General features: G+C 51.8%; 2 protein-coding genes and 1 long non-coding RNA gene across 4 annotated transcripts; all 3 read left to right on the forward strand.

The window, feature by feature from the left end:
- Positions 1-224: 224 nt before the first annotated feature.
- On the forward strand, positions 225-9,546 carry LOC146757770 (uncharacterized). 2 transcript variants are annotated; one of them, XM_085520091.1, is made up of 5 exons: positions 225-1,487; positions 2,329-2,427; positions 3,344-3,506; positions 8,372-8,624; positions 8,985-9,546. In XM_085520091.1, exon 1 carries the CDS (start codon positions 511-513, stop codon positions 1,375-1,377), a length of 867 nt encoding a protein of 288 aa, XP_085376217.1. In that variant the 5' UTR covers positions 225-510; the 3' UTR covers positions 1,378-1,487; positions 2,329-2,427; positions 3,344-3,506; positions 8,372-8,624; positions 8,985-9,546. The 2 variants fall into 2 exon arrangements, with proteins under 2 accessions (XP_085376217.1, XP_085376216.1); XM_085520090.1 differs by having other exon boundaries at positions 8,372-9,546.
- A 675-nt stretch (positions 9,547-10,221) lies between these two features.
- Positions 10,222-13,384, forward strand: LOC146757771 (uncharacterized). Its single transcript, XM_085520110.1, has 3 exons — positions 10,222-11,478; positions 12,320-12,418; positions 13,335-13,384. Exon 1 carries the CDS (start codon positions 10,508-10,510, stop codon positions 11,366-11,368), a length of 861 nt encoding a protein of 286 aa, XP_085376236.1. The 5' UTR covers positions 10,222-10,507; the 3' UTR covers positions 11,369-11,478; positions 12,320-12,418; positions 13,335-13,384.
- A 4,615-nt stretch (positions 13,385-17,999) lies between these two features.
- LOC146757772 (uncharacterized) lies at positions 18,000-19,607 on the forward strand. Its single transcript, XR_014935914.1, has 2 exons — positions 18,000-18,685; positions 19,046-19,607. It is a non-coding gene; the product is annotated as an uncharacterized LOC146757772 (long non-coding RNA).
- Positions 19,608-19,857: the final 250 nt, after the last annotated feature.

Raw genomic sequence — 19,857 nt, forward strand, 5'->3', positions numbered from 1 at the left:
TTTGTTGTTTTGTTCTGCTTTGAGATCAAGGGGTAATTTAACACCGTTGGAAGTCATTGGGGTTCAGGAGTAGCACATGTAGAATTTTGATCATGCAGCAAGTTGTGATTTCTACTGTGTTAAAGAACTGGCACACACATATACGCCTGCAGCCGGAGCTTGATTGACTCTCGTCAATACGGCCTTCCAAAGCCCGGCCCTGGGGAGTTGTCCAAAAATTTTCCAACCTTTTGTATTACCTAAGTTTATTTTAAACAGACAAGGAGGAGTAATCTCTTAAAGGCTTTTTTAAAGGCATTGGACTAGGTTTTGATTATCACGTCTCAGGAAGCTTCTGCATTCCACCTAGTGCTAATGTGATACATCAAGAGCAGATGACACAAGAGATTCAGGCCTTGCTGCCAGTCTTTTACGAATCAGAACTTTGTTTCATGTTGCCAGATATTGTGGTTTCCTTTTCAGGGGATTCCTTTGCTGTATAATAAGAAGGCCGAGGGCATCCTGGCCTGCATGGGAAACAGTGTTGCCAGCAGGAGCAGAGAGGTGATTGTCCCCCTGTTGTCAGCACTGATGAGGCCGCAGCTCGAGTGCTGTGTTCAGTTTTGGGCCCCTCAGTGCAAGAAAGACATCGAGGCCCTGGAACGCGTTCAGAGGAGGGCAACAAAGCTGGTGAGGGGTCTGGAGCACAGGCCGTATGAGGAGCGGCTGAGGGAGCTGGGATTGTTCAGCCTGGAGAAGAGGAGGCTCAGGGGAGACCTCATTGCTCTCTCTAACTTCCTGAAGGGAGGCTGTAGTGAGCTGGGGCTCGGCCTCTTCTCTCGTGTCATTAATGATAGGACCAGAGGGAATGGCTTCAAGCTGCGACAGGGGAGATTCAGGCTGGACACTACGAGGTATTACTGCTCAGAAAGGGTGGCCAGGCACTGGAATGGACACAGGGAGGTGGTGAAGGGAAGGGGACGAGGGCGAGGAAGGAAGGAAGGGAAGGGGAAGGTAAAGGAAGGAAAGCGAGAGGAAAGACACGAAATGAGACGTGAATTTTGGGTCCTTTTCCGGCAGCCGCCCCCCCCCAACAGGCCCCAGCCCGGCCTGAGCCACGTGACAGTGCCAGTGCCAGTGCCAGTGACAGGAAGTGCTTCCTGCAGGCGGCGGAGAGCACTTCCGGGCCATGGCGGCATGGCGGCCATGAGCGGGGCCGGGAGGAGCGGGCTCTGTGCTGCGAACGGGGTCGGGCCTCGGGGCGGGGGCACGGAGGGGCTGTCGGGGGAGGAGCTCGCGGCGCTGCCGGCACCCAGAGGCGGCTCCCGGGCGGCTCCACGGTCTCGCTGTGCTGCGGAGTCACCCGGCCGGCCCCAAAAGCCTGGAGGCAGAGCCTGAGCCGGCCCCGGCCCGGATCGTGTGGTGCGGCTCCGGCCGTGCTGGGCTGTGCGGCAGGAAGATGACTTGCGGAATCAAACTCTATAACCCAAAGATGGGTTCTAAAGCAGGTATGTTTATTCCAGCGTTGCGCAGCGCCGGGTGCAAGCGGGAGAGCTCCACCAAACTTGCACACCGTAAGGAGAAAAGTGTGTTACAGATATAGGTTAAGCTAATACGTAATCAATAGTCTCCTCCTCAGTTTGATTACATATTCATTACATTCCCTAGGACCCCATTCCCCGCGACCCTTGCCGTTGTTTTGGGGTGAAATTCTTCTTCTGTTTTCTTCTTGGTGTTATCTGCTGGTATCGTTCTCCCATGTCAGCATCATCTTGCCCGGGGGTATCTAATCCTTCTTCTTGTCAGAGGTCTCCGGACAATTTCTTCTTATCTTTATTGCCCTCTTCTCTGGTTTTATTTTGACTAAGTGTCTGTAATTCCCCCTATCCCTGCACTTTTAAATGTAAACTATCTGCAGTTACCCTTTGTCTCGGTTTCTGTGAAGTTCCCCTTTCCCTTTCTATAGCAAAGTGTTACCTTGCCTCCATTTCAGTCTTTGGGTCCCCAGGGAGGCTCTCCCTGGGGGTGTCCCGATTCGAAGGCAGGATTCAATCCCGCCGCAGCCCGTCCATGGCAGGCAAACGCTTCTCTCCTCTGCTCTTGGGACTCAGCAGTGCCAGGGGTTTCACAGCGCGCGTGTTGCAGTGGCTGGCAGCCTCCGTGTGTTTTTCTGTTGCATACAGGATCCCATGGTGGAGCCGCGTTAGAAGCAGACGTTGGTGTCTTGTGGCAGGAGCAAGGGCAGTGGAAGCGCTGCCCAGGGCAGGGCGGTGGTGACTGCCATGAGAGCGGAGGTCTGATGCCATCTGCGAGGGATGGGATTTGCATCCGGTGGCTTTTCCGTTGCAGAATGTCCAGCAGCAGAGCGTGAGTGGCCGTGAAATGAAGCTGGGCCCCAGGAGAGCCGCCTGGAGCTGCGTCACGAGCTTCGTGCGTGGCCAGCGCAAGGTAGGTGTGCCTTACTGTAAGCGTGCGCTGAAGCAGTGTTGGTTAAGCACGGCTCACTCCTCTGTCTGCAACAGATGGGCTTTCTGCGCGCTTTATTGCTGTGGCCGTAGAATTCCCTCTTTCTTACCATCTGATCTGTGAAGGCTTTTGTGTGGGAAGGTTTTGAGGAATGAGGGAGTAGAAATTGCTTTAGTCACGAGTCATCTGGAAAGGTTTCACAGAAACGGTGACATTTGCAGAAGGAACGTATTGGCATTGGCAGTTGTGCCAAATACTCACTGGGATGGAGAGGAGGGAGTACCTGCAGAAGACCGTTCTCTTCTGGTTTTGAGGAAGCCGGGCAGAGCTCAGATTGCAGCTTAAGCAATGTTCTTTTGTCACACTCTGTGTCCTGTGTTGCGTTCTCTCCTTTCGATTCCAGTTCTCCTGACAGGTTAGGCTTGAATTCAGCATAATATCTGCTTCTCCCTGGGTTCAGGTTCTTTGGGTCTCCTGCCTGCTTTTCTCCCTTTTCTTAATGGAGAGTGGAGTTTCTACCACAGAGCAAAGTTTCGTGATTGACAGAAACAAATATGGAACATATTAGATGAACACAGCTCTGCATTTTTTTCTTCCTCCGAACAGCAAGGGACTCCTGTGCTCTCATTAATATCATCAGTGAGTAGATGCTGCCTTCTGCTGGAGCCTAAAATGCTTTCTGCAGTTGAGTGGTTGGAAACATAGGGTTTTAACTTAAAATTGTTTGCGCAGGGTGAAGGTTGGGAATACAATTAGAATACAGTTACACAGTGCTCTATCCCCAGCACTTTCCATCATTTTTCTTAACACAGCTTACGGTTCATTTCAAAACAAACTAACAAAGATGAACTTGGGTTAGCGTAGCCTGTTTTAAATGATCCTTCTGTGTCTTTTCCAGGCTGGTAGCAGAATGGAGACTTTCCCGAGGCACTGAGGAACAGACACAAGCTTCTTTTGAAGGCTTCAATGAAATTCTGCCCCAGCAGTATCTGTGGTTTTTTGATGCTAAGGAGCTGGACGTAAAGGATTCTTTGACTATTGCCAGATCCAGGCTGCTACAGGTATGTCACGGTTTAAACTAAAAATCCACCTGCGTCCGTGACAGGGACTGTGGGCCCAGCAGGGGCCCTAGGCCGAAAGGAAAAAAAGTTAATTAGGAAAAGAAAACAGCAGCAACAATCTAAGGAGGCACACTTATTTACTAAATTACTATATCGAAATACAGGATAACACAGTATAATACAATATAATTGAAAATTGAGCTAACGAATCAAGCAAAATAGGAGAGAGAATGAGTCCCGAAACCGAGAGGCCTACTGTAAATCTAGGCGAAACGGTGAAGGCTCCCACACACTCCCCTGAACGCCAGAACTCGAAAGACGTCAGTCTAGCCTGCGACAGAGTTAATATAGTGTCCAGGTCCCGTGACCTCGTGTTGTTCTCTGGGAGATGTAGTCTTCTTCTGTAAGTTGCAGATTCAGTAAAACTATTCATGCTTTATATGATGTTATGATGTGGAATACTGATAGCAAAATTACAAAATTATTAAACCATGACAAGGTAATACTTGCATTTCAGTCAGTGTCTGAAGAGCAAAGTTCATTAAGGCTGGCGGTTCTGTTTTCAGGATGTGTGAGAGAAGCCTTATGTATCAGTTAGTATTTGGTTACTGTGTTGGTCTTCACTTTCTTCTTTGCAACCAATTTACACGTTTCTAACGTTAAGATTCTGCCAGCATAAATTTTTTGGCTAACAGTGTTTTTGTAGTCCTTGACAATGTGATTTGCGTGTGTCTAAAGAGTGAGCAACTAGAAAGCAAGGGAGCAAAGAACCAAATATCAGCGGATGGTCAAATTACTGAGTGGAGCAGGTTTTAGCTGCTTTTGGGTTCTCCAAGTTATACTCTACAGCAAAACATCGTATTTCTAGCACAGAATGGTACGGTTAGGTAAAGACAAAGTACGTTGTTAGTTTGAATGTCTAAATACAAATGTTTTCATGAGTGGTATTTCTCTTTTGTGGCCTCTCCACATTTTCTTTGTGAGCGGATGTTATTATTTGCTATGAAAGTTTGAGAGTTTAATATTAAAAACGAGTGTAGTGTGATTGCAGGTGCTTTTAAGTACAGTAGTATTTCAGTACAATAGTCTTGCTGTAGAAGCAAAGTAGTAGGTTGTAGTTTCAATGATTCCATGTGGGTGCCCAGCCCAAAGTGGGGATTCCCTTATGAAAGGAGGGGGAGGGTGAAGGAGGCCGAGGGCCCTTTTCTCGGGGCCAGCTCTCTGTGCCCTCTTGCTGGCCGGAGAGAAGGGCTGCCCGCTGGACACAGGGAGTGCCTTGTAGCTCCCGTGCCGTGCCCTGCCCTCCAGCCCCCTCCTCATCCTATGCGGAACACCACTCCCAGCAGCACAGGTGCCATTTTGGAATCTTCCCCATGTCACAGCTGTCACCTTGGTTGCTGCGGCTCCACCCGACTCACTCACCTCTGAGAGTGCTGGGCAGGTAGCAGCCATGTCCAGCACGAAGCGAGGGCGAGAGGAATGTAGTGAGGATTTAAGTGGGAGAAGGAGCTGGGGGCCCCAGAACCGAAGAGGAGGAGGGTGCCCGCCATAACCATCAAATGGAGGAGGGGGAAAGGAGCCCGTTTCCATCATGCCTGGACCAGCCCTGTGACCACCACCCATGTGGAGCCGATGGAGGTGGATCCCCCTCCGGAGGAACCGATGGAGGTGGATCCCCCTCCAGAGGAGCCCATGGACGTGGATCCGCCCGCGGCATAGCTGGCCTGGCACCACACCACCGTGGTCATGGTCATGACCGTTGGCATGGTCACAGCTTCACCATCGCTGGTCCAGGCACTCGGCTCCTTTCCTGCTGCGTGGCCCCTGCCCCCAGCATGAGCTGGGTGGCATTATTTAACATCTTCTTCTCCTCCACCTCGTTGCTCCTCCGGTTCTGTGGGCCCCCAGTTCCTTCTTCCCCCTGTTGTAGTTAGGTGTTTGCTCTGTTCTTTGTTTTGATGGTTGTGTTAGGTTAGTGTTAGTGTTCAGTTTAGTTTTAGCGTTAGGGATAGGTTCCTGTTTGTTCTTTAGAGTTAGGCATAGGTTCCTGTTTGTTCTTTAGGGTTAGGTATAGGTTTCTGTTGTTATTTTAGAGTTAGGCATAGGTTAGTGTTCGTACTTACAGTCAGGCATTGGCTGCTACACTCAAGTAAAAGTAACCGCTGCTCCTGGGTAAGCACACAGTGTTGCCATCAGGGCTCAAGCTCAGGCAGCCAGCTGACCGGGGCAGAATTTGTGTTAGACGCTGCTCAGTGACAACACCCAGAACAAAGTAGCAAGGATGTGAAGTGCAGGAGACTACTTGCGCTTAGCACATTCTGTCTGCTGTAACAGCATTACTCAAAGATTTCTAATCAGGCCAAGATCTTTGTGATGCAGCAGTTTGTTCATTACTGCCATCATGGGCGCACAACCCTACTGGCGAGGAATGGAAGGCCCTATATGCTGGCCCGACCCTACCCGCAGGGAGGTGTGCTCCCTCCCCTGGGCACGGGTCAGGGACATTGCTGGGAGACTTCCCAGTCTGATCTGCCCTTCTGTCTACTATCCCCTGCTGATAGTTCAGGCTGGCAGTGAAGAAGTTAGTAAAAAAAGCCTGAAGGCTATCAAAGATGATTTCAGGGGACTGGGGCGGGTAATCGAAGGAACAGGTGTGCGGGTGGTTATTGCATCTGTACTTTCAGTGGCAGGGAGGGATACTGAGTTGGACCTAAAAACCCACCTCTTAAACAAATGGTTAAAGAGTCGGTGCAGACATAGGAGTCTTGGTGTTTTTCACCATGGGGCAATTTATTTGGCTCCTGGCATGACAGCTACAGACGGAAGCGGCCTGTCTCAAAGGGGTAAGAGGGTTCTAGCTGAGGAACTGTCAGGACCCCACCAAAAACCTGCACCCTGACTTGTAAAATGGTTACACAGATATAGGTACACCTCATACATGATGTAAGGAAGGACACTGGACACACCTTCGTTGGCTCCACAGCCGCAGTCCAACACGGCGCCCAGGCCCGTCGATCCATTCCTTTGCTTGCTGCCAGTTCCCACAGGGAGTCCTCATTCAGACACCTGAAACAACAACGCACACAAACACATCAGGCAAACAACAGACACGCACACAAACACAAAACGCCCTCCTCGGATCCCGCCACTCACCCTTCCTTTGCCAACTTCTCTCGCTCACCTTCAGGGCAGTGCCAGCCCCTTCAACCCGATCACAGAATCACAGAATGACCCGGGTTGGAAGGGACCTCAAGGATCATGAAGCACCAACCCCCGCCTGGCTGCGGGGCTGTGGCAGCCGGTGTGGCTGGGTGCAGCACGTGGGCATGTGGGAGGGCCTGCAGCAGGGATGTGGGGTGTAATCAGAGTGACTGGAATTCCAATTCAGTCAGAGGTCTTAATTGTAGGTAAGGGTTGAATCCGCCGAGGTGCCGCACAAGGAGAGGCGCTGGGTGCGACTATGGAAAGCAGAGCTTGTGTGTCCCAGGAGGCAGGCGTAGTCAGGTCCCCTTTGGAGCCTGCCGTTGTTGGTGCTCAGCTCAGGAGCCCCATCAGGAGCTGCTGCGTGCTGCGTCTGTGTCACGGACTTATCTAGATCAATATGATTGACTGATCAATCTATGATCTCCAGATGATGTTATGATGTGAAATACCAATAGAAAAAAATACAAAACCACAACAGTATGGCAGCCCAAAAAGATTCCCTTGTGGAAGAAGGGGGAGGGTGAAGGAGGGTGAAGGAGGCCGAGGGCCCTTTACTTGGGGCCGGCTCGTCTGTGCCCTCTTGCTGGCCAGAGAGAAGGGCTGCCCGCTGGGCACAGGGAGCACCTTGTAGCTCCCGTACCATGCCCTGCCCTCCAGCCCCCTCCTCATCCTATGTGGAACTCCAGTGCCAGCAGTGCGGCCGCCATTTTAGAACCCTCTCCATGTCACCATGGTCACCGTTGCCGCATGCCTCTGACAGTTGTGGCAGTTAACAGCCATGCCTGCTGCAAAGAGGGCGAGGGTTGAAGTTTCTGGTGGGAGGATGGAGCTGGGGGCCCTAGGAGTCAGAAGGAGGAGGGGGCCCGCCATGACCATCAGGCAGAGGAGGGGTAAGAGAGCCATTATCCATCATGCCTGGACCAGCCCTGTGACCACCACCCATGTGGAGCCTATGGAGGTGGATCCCCCTCCGGAGGAACCGATGGAGGTGGATCCCCCTCCAGAGGAGCCCATGGACGTGGATCCGCCCGCGGCATAGCTGGCCTGGCACCACACCACCGTGCCAGGCCCCGCGTTGGCATGGTCACAGCTTCACCATCGCTGGTCCAGGCACTCGGCTCCTTTCCTGCTGCGCGGCCCCTGCCCCCAGCATTAGCTGGGTGGCATTATTTAACATCATCTTCTCCTCCACGTTGTTGCTCCTCTGGTTCTGTGGGCCCCCAGTTCCTTCTTGCCCCTGTTAGGTTAGGTGCTTGTTATGTTTTTGTTGATGGTAGTGTTAGATTAGTGTTAGTGTTAGTGTTCAGTTTAGTTTTAGCGTTAGGGATAGGTTCCTGTTCGTTTTTTAGAGTTAGGCATAGGTTCCTGTTTGTTCTTTAGGGTTAGGTATAGGTTTTTGTTGTTATTTTAGAGTTAGGTATAGGTTTTTGTTGTTATTTTAGAGTTAGGTATAGGTTTCTGTTGTTATTTTAGAGTTAGGCATAGGTTAGTGTTCGTACTTGCAGTCAGGCATTGGCTGTTACACTCAAGTAAAAGTAACCGCTGCTCCTTGGGTAAGCATGCAGCTGGTTGCTCACCCCGAGCAATGAGTGCGACTGCCCTGACAGTTTGATGACATCTGCGATGAACTGAATTTCCCTCTTGGGACTTTTCCTTTGCAGAACATGGAGGAGCAGAGCGTGAGTGGGCTGAGAAATGGAGCTGGGACTCAGGAGAGCAACACGTGGCTGTGTCCCAGAGCTCCCAAAGTGTGGCCATTGCAAGGTAGGCGTGCCTTACCGTAAGCGTTGTTCAAGCACAGCTCCTGGCACTGTCTGCAACAGATCCGCTCTCTGCGTGCTTTCTTTCAGTCGCTGGTGTTGTGCAGCACAGCCACGGCACGGCCCTCAGTGCGTACGCGAGGAGCGTGAAAAGGTAGGTGGTGAATTTTCATCTTGCTAACGCTAGGATTAGGAATGGTGAGCATTCCTAAAAGAGTGGCCACAAAGGTGTGATCTGCCTCGGGGAGAAGTTGATTCTCGCCTCTTCAGCTTTTCCCTTCTTTTCTGTCCACCTGTCCTTTCCAGCTCCTCCTCCCCTCAGCTGCAAGTGGGGCAGTGCTCGAGTGTGAGGACTCTTCCTTGGCATGCGGTAACAGACAATGCAGATGTGACTTTTGTGTCCTTCCTTGTTCTTGGGTTCGTAGCCCAGGGATATCTTGCGAGCAGCTCTCTAAGTCAGACTGTGCTGGCAGCGTGCGTGAGTGAAATAGTGCCTCTTTTTTCCCTCTTGCAGCAAGCTTGCCGAGGCAAGGCAAGCGCTACTCAACTGAGGAAGAAAGCCGAGAAGGAAAGCAGAAAGCAACGATGAGGGCTTGAGCAAGAAGCTACAAAGGACAGCAGAACCACCTGCAACGCTTCCTCGGAGGTGGCACCAAGAGCTGCTGACTCAACAGCCCAGTTTACTGGCACAGCCGTGCTTTCCCTGTCATGGACGGTGGAGATGATGGAAGTGAACTGGACAGGAAGGACTTGTGCTGCGTTAGAAGCAATGAGGGCTTCACATAGGCAGGACTTGGTGTATGGCAAGAGCTGGAGACGCTGCGTTCCTTCAGGGTGTGTCTCTTGAGGTCCAGGCCTGGTGTAGGGTTAGGTTGAAATAGGGCTGGCTGGGACTGGAGAGGGAGGAGGTGACGTAGCCCCGGGGTTTGGCTTCTCCTTGGGTCTGACTGGAGGCTGAGTGACTGATTGCTAAGCGGCAATCCTGGGCACTGGGGTTTCATTTTGGGGTGTGGGCGGGGCAATAAATAGAAGCCAAATCTTCTTGTACGCAATAAAATTGAAGCGAACTTTCTAAACCTGGTGCTGCCTCTTTCAGTAGCTGGTCAGAACGTCCCTCGCTCGGGCTGGCAATCGCAGGGCGATGAAGCGGTCGGCTTCACGTCTCTCCCTTGACATGGTGCAGTGCAGGTTTTCCCCCGTTTCCTTGTTGGTCTTCCCAACCTGTGGCCTTTCAGCCAACCCGTAAGTGCTGGTGACAGGCTGTGAGCATCTCCTTGCTCTCTGAGGACTGACAGAAAGAAACCAGAGGAGGGGAAGCAGCCCGGCAGGAAGAAGGGTGTCCCGTGCTCAGCCCCTTGAGTTGGCCTCTCTTCCCTGAGGGCTCTTTCAGCTTCTGATGGATGCACCGTGTGTTGCTGTTTGCCCTGGGAAGCCCAGCTGCACGCTGGCAGCCGTGGCCTGTGCATCAGCCTCCCCTTGAGGCCCAAGGAGTTGTTTGTTTTTATGTATTCACTATTGGTGTGGCATTTTGTTGTTTTGTTCTGCTTTGAGATCAAGGGGTAATTTAACACCGTTGGAAGTCATTGGGGTTCAGGAGTAGCACATGTAGAATTTTGATCATGCAGCAAGTTGTGATTTCTACTGTGTTAAAGAACTGGCACACACATATACGCCTGCAGCCGGAGCTTGATTGACTCTCGTCAATACGGCCTTCCAAAGCCCGGCCCTGGGGAGTTGTCCAAAAATTTTCCAACCTTTTGTATTACCTAAGTTTATTTTAAACAGACAAGGAGGAGTAATCTCTTAAAGGCTTTTTTAAAGGCATTGGACTAGGTTTTGATTATCACGTCTCAGGAAGCTTCTGCATTCCACCTAGTGCTAATGTGATACATCAAGAGCAGATGACACAAGAGATTCAGGCCTTGCTGCCAGTCTTTTACGAATCAGAACTTTGTTTCATGTTGCCAGATATTGTGGTTTCCTTTTCAGGGGATTCCTTTGCTGTATAATAAGAAGGCCGAGGGCATCCTGGCCTGCATGGGAAACAGTGTTGCCAGCAGGAGCAGAGAGGTGATTGTCCCCCTGTTGTCAGCACTGATGAGGCCGCAGCTCGAGTGCTGTGTTCAGTTTTGGGCCCCTCAGTGCAAGAAAGACATCGAGGCCCTGGAACGCGTTCAGAGGAGGGCAACAAAGCTGGTGAGGGGTCTGGAGCACAGGCCGTATGAGGAGCGGCTGAGGGAGCTGGGATTGTTCAGCCTGGAGAAGAGGAGGCTCAGGGGAGACCTCATTGCTCTCTCTAACTTCCTGAAGGGAGGCTGTAGTGAGCTGGGGCTCGGCCTCTTCTCTCGTGTCATTAATGATAGGACCAGAGGGAATGGCTTCAAGCTGCGACAGGGGAGATTCAGGCTGGACACTACGAGGTATTACTGCTCAGAAAGGGTGGCCAGGCACTGGAATGGACACAGGGAGGTGGTGAAGGGAAGGGGACGAGGGCGAGGAAGGAAGGAAGGGAAGGGGAAGGTAAAGGAAGGAAAGCGAGAGGAAAGACACGAAATGAGACGTGAATTTTGGGTCCTTTTCCGGCAGCCGCCCCCCCCCAACAGGCCCCAGCCCGGCCTGAGCCACGTGACAGTGCCAGTGCCAGTGACAGGAAGTGCTTCCTGCAGGCGGCGGAGAGCACTTCCGGGCCATGGCGGCATGGCGGCCATGAGCGGGGCCGGGAGGAGCGGGCTCTGTGCTGCGAACGGGGTCGGGCCTCGGGGCGGGGGCACGGAGGGGCTGTCGGGGGAGGAGCTCGCGGCGCTGCCGGCACCCAGAGGCGGCTCCCGGGCGGCTCCACGGTCTCGCTGTGCTGCGGAGTCACCCGGCCGGCCCCAAAAGCCTGGAGGCAGAGCCTGAGCCGGCCCCGGCCCGGATCGTGTGGTGCGGCTCCGGCCGTGCTGGGCTGTGCGGCAGGAAGATGACTTGCGGAATCAAACTCTATAACCCAAAGATGGGTTCTAAAGCAGGTATGTTTATTCCAGCGTTGCGCAGCGCCGGGTGCAAGCGGGAGAGCTCCACCAAACTTGCACACCGTAAGGAGAAAAGTGTGTTACAGATATAGGTTAAGCTAATACGTAATCAATAGTCTCCTCCTCAGTTTGATTACATATTCATTACATTCCCTAGGACCCCATTCCCCGCGACCCTTGCCGTTGTTTTGGGGTGAAATTCTTCTTCTGTTTTCTTCTTGGTGTTATCTGCTGGTATCGTTCTCCCATGTCAGCATCATCTTGCCCGGGGGTATCTAATCCTTCTTCTTGTCAGAGGTCTCCGGACAATTTCTTCTTATCTTTATTGCCCTCTTCTCTGGTTTTATTTTGACTAAGTGTCTGTAATTCCCCCTATCCCTGCACTTTTAAATGTAAACTATCTGCAGTTACCCTTTGTCTCGGATTCTGTGAAGTTCCCCTTTCCCTTTCTATAGCAAAGTGTTACCTTGCCTCCATTTCAGTCTTTGGGTCCCCAGGGAGGCTCTCCCTGGGGGTGTCCCGATTCGAAGGCAGGATTCAATCCCGCCGCAGCCCGTCCATGGCAGGCAAACGCTTCTCTCCTCTGCTCTTGGGACTCAGCAGTGCCAGGGGTTTCACAGCGCGCGTGTTGCAGTGGCTGGCAGCCTCCGTGTGTTTTTCTATTGCATACAGGATCCCATGGTGGAGCCGCGTTAGAAGCAGACGTTGGTGTCTTGTGGCAGGAGCAAGGGCAGTGGAAGCGCTGCCCAGGGCAGGGCGGTGGTGACTGCCATGAGAGCGGAGGTCTGATGCCATCTGCGAGGGATGGGATTTGCATCCGGTGGCTTTTCCGTTGCAGAATGTCCAGCAGCAGAGCGTGAGTGGCCGTGAAATGAAGCTGGGCCCCAGGAGAGCCGCCTGGAGCTGCGTCACGAGCTTCGTGCGTGGCCAGCGCAAGGTAGGTGTGCCTTACTGTAAGCGTGCGCTGAAGCAGTGTTGGTTAAGCACGGCTCACTCCTCTGTCTGCAACAGATGGGCTTTCTGCGCGCTTTATTGCTGTGGCCGTAGAATTCCCTCTTTCTTACCATCTGATCTGTGAAGGCTTTTGTGTGGGAAGGTTTTGAGGAATGAGGGAGTAGAAATTGCTTTAGTCACGAGTCATCTGGAAAGGTTTCACAGAAACGGTGACATTTGCAGAAGGAACGTATTGGCATTGGCAGTTGTGCCAAATACTCACTGGGATGGAGAGGAGGGAGTACCTGCAGAAGACCGTTCTCTTCTGGTTTTGAGGAAGCCGGGCAGAGCTCAGATTGCAGCTTAAGCAATGTTCTTTTGTCACACTCTGTGTCCTGTGTTGCGTTCTCTCCTTTTGATTCCAGTTCTCCTGACAGGTTAGGCTTGAATTCAGCATAATATCTGCTTCTCCCTGGGTTCAGGTTCTTTGGGTCTCCTGCCTGCTTTTCTCCCTTTTCTTAATGGAGAGTGGAGTTTCTACCACAGAGCAAAGTTTTGTGATTGACAGAAACAAATATGGAACATATTAGATGAACACAGCTCTGCATTTTTTTCTTCCTCCGAACAGCAAGGGACTCCTGTGCTCTCATTAATATCATCAGTGAGTAGATGCTGCCTTCTACTGGAGCCTAAAATGCTTTCTGCAGTTGAGTGGTTGGAAACATAGGGTTTTAACTTAAAATTGTTTGCGCAGGGTGAAGGTTGGGAATACAATTAGAATACAGTTACACAGTGCTCTATCCCCAGCACTTTCCATCATTTTTCTTAACACAGCTTACGGTTCATTTCAAAACAAACTAACAAAGATGAACTTGGGTTAGCGTAGCCTGTTTTAAATGATCCTTCTGTGTCTTTTCCAGGCTGGTAGCAGAATGGAGACTTTCCCGAGGCACTGAGGAACAGACACAAGCTTCTTTTGAAGGCTTCAATGAAATTCTGCCCCAGCAGTATCTGTGGTCTTTTGATGCTAAGGGGCTGGACGTAAAGGATTCTTTGACTATTGCCAGATCCAGGCTGCTACAGGTATGTCACGGTTTAAACTAAAAATCCACCTGCGTCCGTGACAGGGACTGTGGGCCCAGCAGGGGCCCTAGGCCGAAAGGAAAAAAAGTTAATTAGGAAAAGAAAACAGCAGCAACAATCTAAGGAGGCACACTTATTTACTAAATTACTATATCGAAATACAGGATAACACAGTATAATACAATATAATTGAAAATTGAGCTAACGAATCAAGCAAAATAGGAGAGAGAATGAGTCCCGAAACCGAGAGGCCTACTGTAAATCTAGGCGAAACGGTGAAGGCTCCCACACACTCCCCTGAACGCCAGAACTCGAAAGACGTCAGTCTAGCCTGCGACAGAGTTAATATAGTGTCCAGGTCCCGTGACCTCGTGTTGTTCTCTGGGAGATGTAGTCTTCTTCTGTAAGTTGCAGATTCAGTAAAACTATTCATGCTTTATATGATGTTATGATGTGGAATACTGATAGCAAAATTACAAAATTATTAAACCATGACAAGGTAATACTTGCATTTCAGTCAGTGTCTGAAGAGCAAAGTTCATTAAGGCTGGCGGTTCTGTTTTCAGGATGTGTGAGAGAAGCCTTATGTATCAGTTAGTATTTGGTTACTGTGTTGGTCTTCACTTTCTTCTTTGCAACCAATTTACACGTTTCTAACGTTAAGATTCTGCCAGCATAAATTTTTTGGCTAACAGTGTTTTTGTAGTCCTTGACAATGTGATTTGCGTGTGTCTAAAGAGTGAGCAACTAGAAAGCAAGGGAGCAAAGAACCAAATATCAGCGGATGGTCAAATTACTGAGTGGAGCAGGTTTTAGCTGCTTTTGGGTTCTCCAAGTTATACTCTACAGCAAAACATCGTATTTCTAGCACAGAATGGTACGGTTAGGTAAAGACAAAGTACGTTGTTAGTTTGAATGTCTAAATACAAATGTTTTCATGAGTGGTATTTCTCTTTTGTGGCCTCTCCACATTTTCTTTGTGAGCGGATGTTATTATTTGCTATGAAAGTTTGAGAGTTTAATATTAAAAACGAGTGTAGTGTGATTGCAGGTGCTTTAAGTACAGTAGTATTTCAGTACAATAGTCTTGCTGTAGAAGCAAAGTAGTAGGTTGTAGTTTCAATGATTCCATGTGGGTGCCCAGCCCAAAGTGGGGATTCCCTTATGAAAGGAGGGGGAGGGTGAAGGAGGCCGAGGGCCCTTTTCTCGGGGCCAGCTCTCTGTGCCCTCTTGCTGGCCGGAGAGAAGGGCTGCCCGCTGGACACAGGGAGTGCCTTGTAGCTCCCGTGCCGTGCCCTGCCCTCCAGCCCCCTCCTTATCCTATGCGGAACACCACTCCCAGCAGCACAGGTGCCATTTTGGAATCTTCCCCATGTCACAGCTGTCACCTTGGTTGCTGCGGCTCCACCCGACTCACTCACCTCTGAGAGTGCTGGGCAGGTAGCAGCCATGTCCAGCACGAAGCGAGGGCGAGAGGAATGTAGTGAGGATTTAAGTGGGGAGAAGGAGCTGGGGGCCCCAGAACCGAAGAGGAGGAGGGTGCCCGCCATAACCATCAAATGGAGGAGGGGGAAAGGAGCCCGTTTCCATCATGCCTGGACCAGCCCTGTGACCACCACCCATGTGGAGCCGATGGAGGTGGATCCCCCTCCGGAGGAACCGATGGAGGTGGATCCCCCTCCAGAGGAGCCCATGGACGTGGATCCGCCCGCGGCATAGCTGGCCTGGCACCACACCACCGTGCCAGGCCCCGCGTTGGCATGGTCACAGATTCACCATCGCTGGTCCAGGCACTCGGCTCCTTTCCTGCTGCGCGGCCCCTGCCCCCAGCATGAGCTGGGTGGCATTATTTAACATCTTCTTCTCCTCCACCTCGTTGCTCCTCCGGTTCTGTGGGCCCCCAGTTCCTTCTTCCCCCTGTTGTAGTTAGGTGTTTGCTCTGTTCTTTGTTTTGATGGTTGTGTTAGGTTAGTGTTAGTGTTCAGTTTAGTTTTAGCGTTAGGGATAGGTTCCTGTTTGTTCTTTAGAGTTAGGCATAGGTTCCTGTTTGTTCTTTAGGGTTAGGTATAGGTTTCTGTTGTTATTTTAGAGTTAGGCGTAGGTTAGTGTTCGTACTTACAGTCAGGCATTGGCTGCTACACTCAAGTAAAAGTAACCGCTGCTCCTGGGTAAGCACACAGTGTTGCCATCAGGGCTCAAGCTCAGGCAGCCAGCTGACCGGGGCAGAATTTGTGTTAGACGCTGCTCAGTGACAACACCCAGAACAAAGTAGCAAGGATGTGAAGTGCAGGAGACTACTTGCGCTTAGCACATTCTGTCTGCTGTAACAGCATTACTCAAAGATTTCTAATCAGGCCAAGATCTTTGTGATGCAGCAGTTTGTTCATTACTGCCATCATGGGCGCACAACCCTACTGGCGAGGAATGGAAGGCCCTATATGCTGGCCCGACCCTACCCGCAGGGAGGTGTGCTCCCTCCCCTGGGCACGGGTCAGGGACATTGCTGGGAGACTTCCCAGTCTGATCTGCCCTTCTGTCTACTATCCCCTGCTGATAGTTCAGGCTGGCAGTGAAGAAGTTAGTAAAAAAAGCCTGAAGGCTATCAAAGATGATTTCAGGGGACTGGGGCGGGTAATCGAAGGAACAGGTGTGCGGGTGGTTATTGCATCTGTACTGTCAGTGGCAGGGAGGGATACTGAGTTGGACCTAAAAACCCACCTCTTAAACAAATGGTTAAAGAGTCGGTGCAGACATAGGAGTCTTGGTGTTTTTCACCATGGGGCAATTTATTTGGCTCCTGGCATGACAGCTACAGACGGAAGCGGCCTGTCTCAAAGGGGTAAGAGGGTTCTAGCTGAGGAACTGTCAGGACCCCACCAAAAACCTGCACCCTGACTTGTAAAATGGTTACACAGATATAGGTACACCTCATACATAGTCAATGATGTAAGGAAGGACACTGGACACACCTTCGTTGGCTCCACAGCCGCAGTCCAACACGGCGGCCAGGCCCGTCGATCCATTCCTTTGCTTGCTGCCAGTTCCCACAGGGAGTCCTCACTCAGACACCTGAAACAACAACGCACACAAACACATCAGGCAAACAACAGACACGCACACAAACACAAAACGCCCTCCTCGGATCCCGCCACTCACCCTTCCTTTGCCAACTTCTCTCGCTCACCTTCAGGGCAGTGCCAGCCCCTTCAACCCGATCACAGAATCACAGAATGACCCGGGTTGGAAGGGACCTCAAGGATCATGAAGCACCAACCCCCCGCCTGGCTGCGGGGCTGTGGCAGCCGGTGTGGCTGGGTGCAGCACGTGGGCATGTGGGAGGGCCTGCAGCAGGGATGTGGGGTGTAATCAGAGTGACTGGAATTCCAATTCAGTCAGAGGTCTTAATTGTAGGTAAGGGTTGAATCCGCCGAGGTGCCGCACAAGGAGAGGCGCTGGGTGCGACTATGGAAAGCAGAGCTTGTGTGTCCCAGGAGGCAGGCGTAGTCAGGTCCCCTTTGGAGCCTGCCGTTGTTGGTGCTCAGCTCAGGAGCCCCATCAGGAGCTGCTGCGTGCTGCGTCTGTGTCACGGACTTATCTAGATCAATATGATTGACTGATCAATCTATGATCTCCAGATGATGTTATGATGTGAAATACCAATAGAAAAAAATACAAAACCACAACAGTATGGCAGCCCAAAAAGATTCCCTTGTGGAAGAAGGGGGAGGGTGAAGGAGGGTGAAGGAGGGTGAAGGAGGCCGAGGGCCCTTTACTTGGGGCCGGCTCGTCTGTGCCCTCTTGCTGGCCAGAGAGAAGGGCTGCCCGCTGGGCACAGGGAGCACCTTGTAGCTCCCGTACCATGCCCTGCCCTCCAGCCCCCTCCTCATCCTATGTGGAACTCCAGTGCCAGCAGTGCGGCCGCCATTTTAGAACCCTCTCCATGTCACCATGGTCACCGTTGCCGCATGCCTCTGACAGTTGTGGCAGTTAACAGCCATGCCTGCTGCAAAGAGGGCGAGGGTTGAAGTTTCTGGTGGGAGGATGGAGCTGGGGGCCCTAGGAGTCAGAAGGAGGAGGGGGCCCGCCATGACCATCAGGCAGAGGAGGGGTAAGAGAGCCATTATCCATCATGCCTGGACCAGCCCTGTGACCACCACCCATGTGGAGCCTATGGAGGTGGATCCCCCTCTGGAGGAACCGATGGAGGTGGATCCCCCTCCGGAGGAACCGATGGAGGTGGATCCCCCTCCGGAGGAACCGATGGAGGTGGATCCCCCTCCAGAGGAGCCCATGGACGTGGATCCGCCCGCGGCATAGCTGGCCTGGCACCACACCACCGTGCCAGGCCCCGCGTTGGCATGGTCACAGCTTCACCATCGCTGGTCCAGGCACTCGGCTCCTTTCCTGCTGCGCGGCCCCTGCCCCCAGCGTTAGCTGGGTGGCATTATTTAACATCTTCTGCTCCTCCACCTTGTTGCTCCTCTGGTTCTGTGGGCCCCCAGTTCCATCTTCCCCCTGTTAGGTTAGGTGTTTGTTATGTTCTTTGTTTTGATGGTAGTGTTAGGTTAGTGTTAGTGTTCAGTTTAGTTTTAGTGTTAGGGATAGGTTCCTGTTCGTTTTTTAGAGTTAGGCATAGGTTCCTGTTTGTTCTTTAGGGTTAGGTATAGGTTTTTGTTGTTATTTTAGAGTTAGGTATAGGTTTTTGTTGTTATTTTAGAGTTAGGTATAGGTTTCTGTTGTTATTTTAGAGTTAGGCATAGGTTAGTGTTCGTACTTGCAGTCAGGCATTGGCTGTTACACTCAAGTAAAAGTAACCGCTGCTCCTTGGGTAAGCATGCAGCTGGTTGCTCACCCCGAGCAATGAGTGCGACTGCCCTGACAGTTTGATGACATCTGCGATGAACTGAATTTCCCTCTTGGGACTTTTCCTTTGCAGAACATGGAGGAGCAGAGCGTGAGTGGCTGAGAAATGGAGCTGGGACTCAGGAGAGCAACACGTGGCTGTGTCCCAGAGCTCCCAAAGTGTGGCCATTGCAAGGTAGGCGTGCCGTACCGTAAGCGTTGTTCAAGCACAGCTCCTGGCACTGTCTGCAACAGATCCGCTCTCTGCGTGCTTTCTTTCAGTCGCTGGTGTTGTGCAGCACAGCCACGGCACGGCCCTCAGTGCGTACGCGAGGAGCGTGAAAAGGTAGGTGGTGAATTTTCATCTTGCTAACGCTAGGATTAGGAATGGTGAGCATTCCTAAAAGAGTGGCCACAAAGGTGTGATCTGCCTCGGGGAGAAGTTGATTCTCGCCTCTTCAGCTTTTCCCTTCTTTTCTGTCCACCTGTCCTTTCCAGCTCCTCCTCCCCTCAGCTGCAAGTGGGGCAGTGCTCGAGTGTGAGGACTCTTCCTTGGCATGCGGTAACAGACAATGCAGATGTGACTTTTGTGTCCTTCCTTGTTCTTGGGTTTGTAGCCCAGGGATATCTTGCGAGCAGCTCTCTAAGTCAGACTGTGCTGGCAGCGTGCGTGAGTGAAATAGTGCCTCTTTTTTCCCTCTTGCAGCAAGCTTGCCGAGGCAAGGCAAGCGCTACTCAGCTGAGGAAGAAAGCCGAGAAGGAAAGCAGAAAGCAACGATGAGGGCTTGAGCAAGAAGCTACAAAGGACAGCAGAACCACCTGCAACGCTTCCTCGGAGGTGGCACCAAGAGCTGCTGACTCAACAGCCCAGTTTACTGGCACAGCCGTGCTTTCCCTGTCATGGACGGTGGAGATGATGGAAGTGAACTGGACAGGAAGGACTTGTGCTGCGTTAGAAGCAATGAGGGCTTCACATAGGCAGGACTTGGTGTATGGCAAGAGCTGGAGACGCTGCGTTCCTTCAGGGTGTGTCTCTTGAGGTCCAGGCCTGGTGTAGGGTTAGGTTGAAATAGGGCTGGCTGGGACTGGAGAGGGAGGAGGTGACGTAGCCCCGGGGTTTGGCTTCTCCTTGGGTCTGACTGGAGGCTGAGTGACTGATTGCTAAGCGGCAATCCTGGGCACTGGGGTTTCATTTTGGGGTGTGGGCGGGGCAATAAATAGAAGCCAAATCTTCTTGTACGCAATAAAATTGAAGCGAACTTTCTAAACCTGGTGCTGCCTCTTTCAGTAGCTGGTCAGAACGTCCCTCGCTCGGGCTGGCAATCGCAGGGCGATGAAGCGGTCGGCTTCACGTCTCTCCCTTGACATGGTGCAGTGCAGGTTTTCCCCCGTTTCCTTGTTGGTCTTCCCAACCTGTGGCCTTTCAGCCAACCCGTAAGTGCTGGTGACAGGCTGTGAGCATCTCCTTGCTCTCTGAGGACTGACAGAAAGAAACCAGAGGAGGGGAAGCAGCCCGGC

Source organism: Coturnix japonica, chromosome 19 (genome assembly GCF_054131305.1).
Source record: "Coturnix japonica strain WE chromosome 19, WE-NBRP24, whole genome shotgun sequence".
Taxonomy (NCBI): domain Eukaryota; kingdom Metazoa; phylum Chordata; class Aves; order Galliformes; family Phasianidae; genus Coturnix; species Coturnix japonica.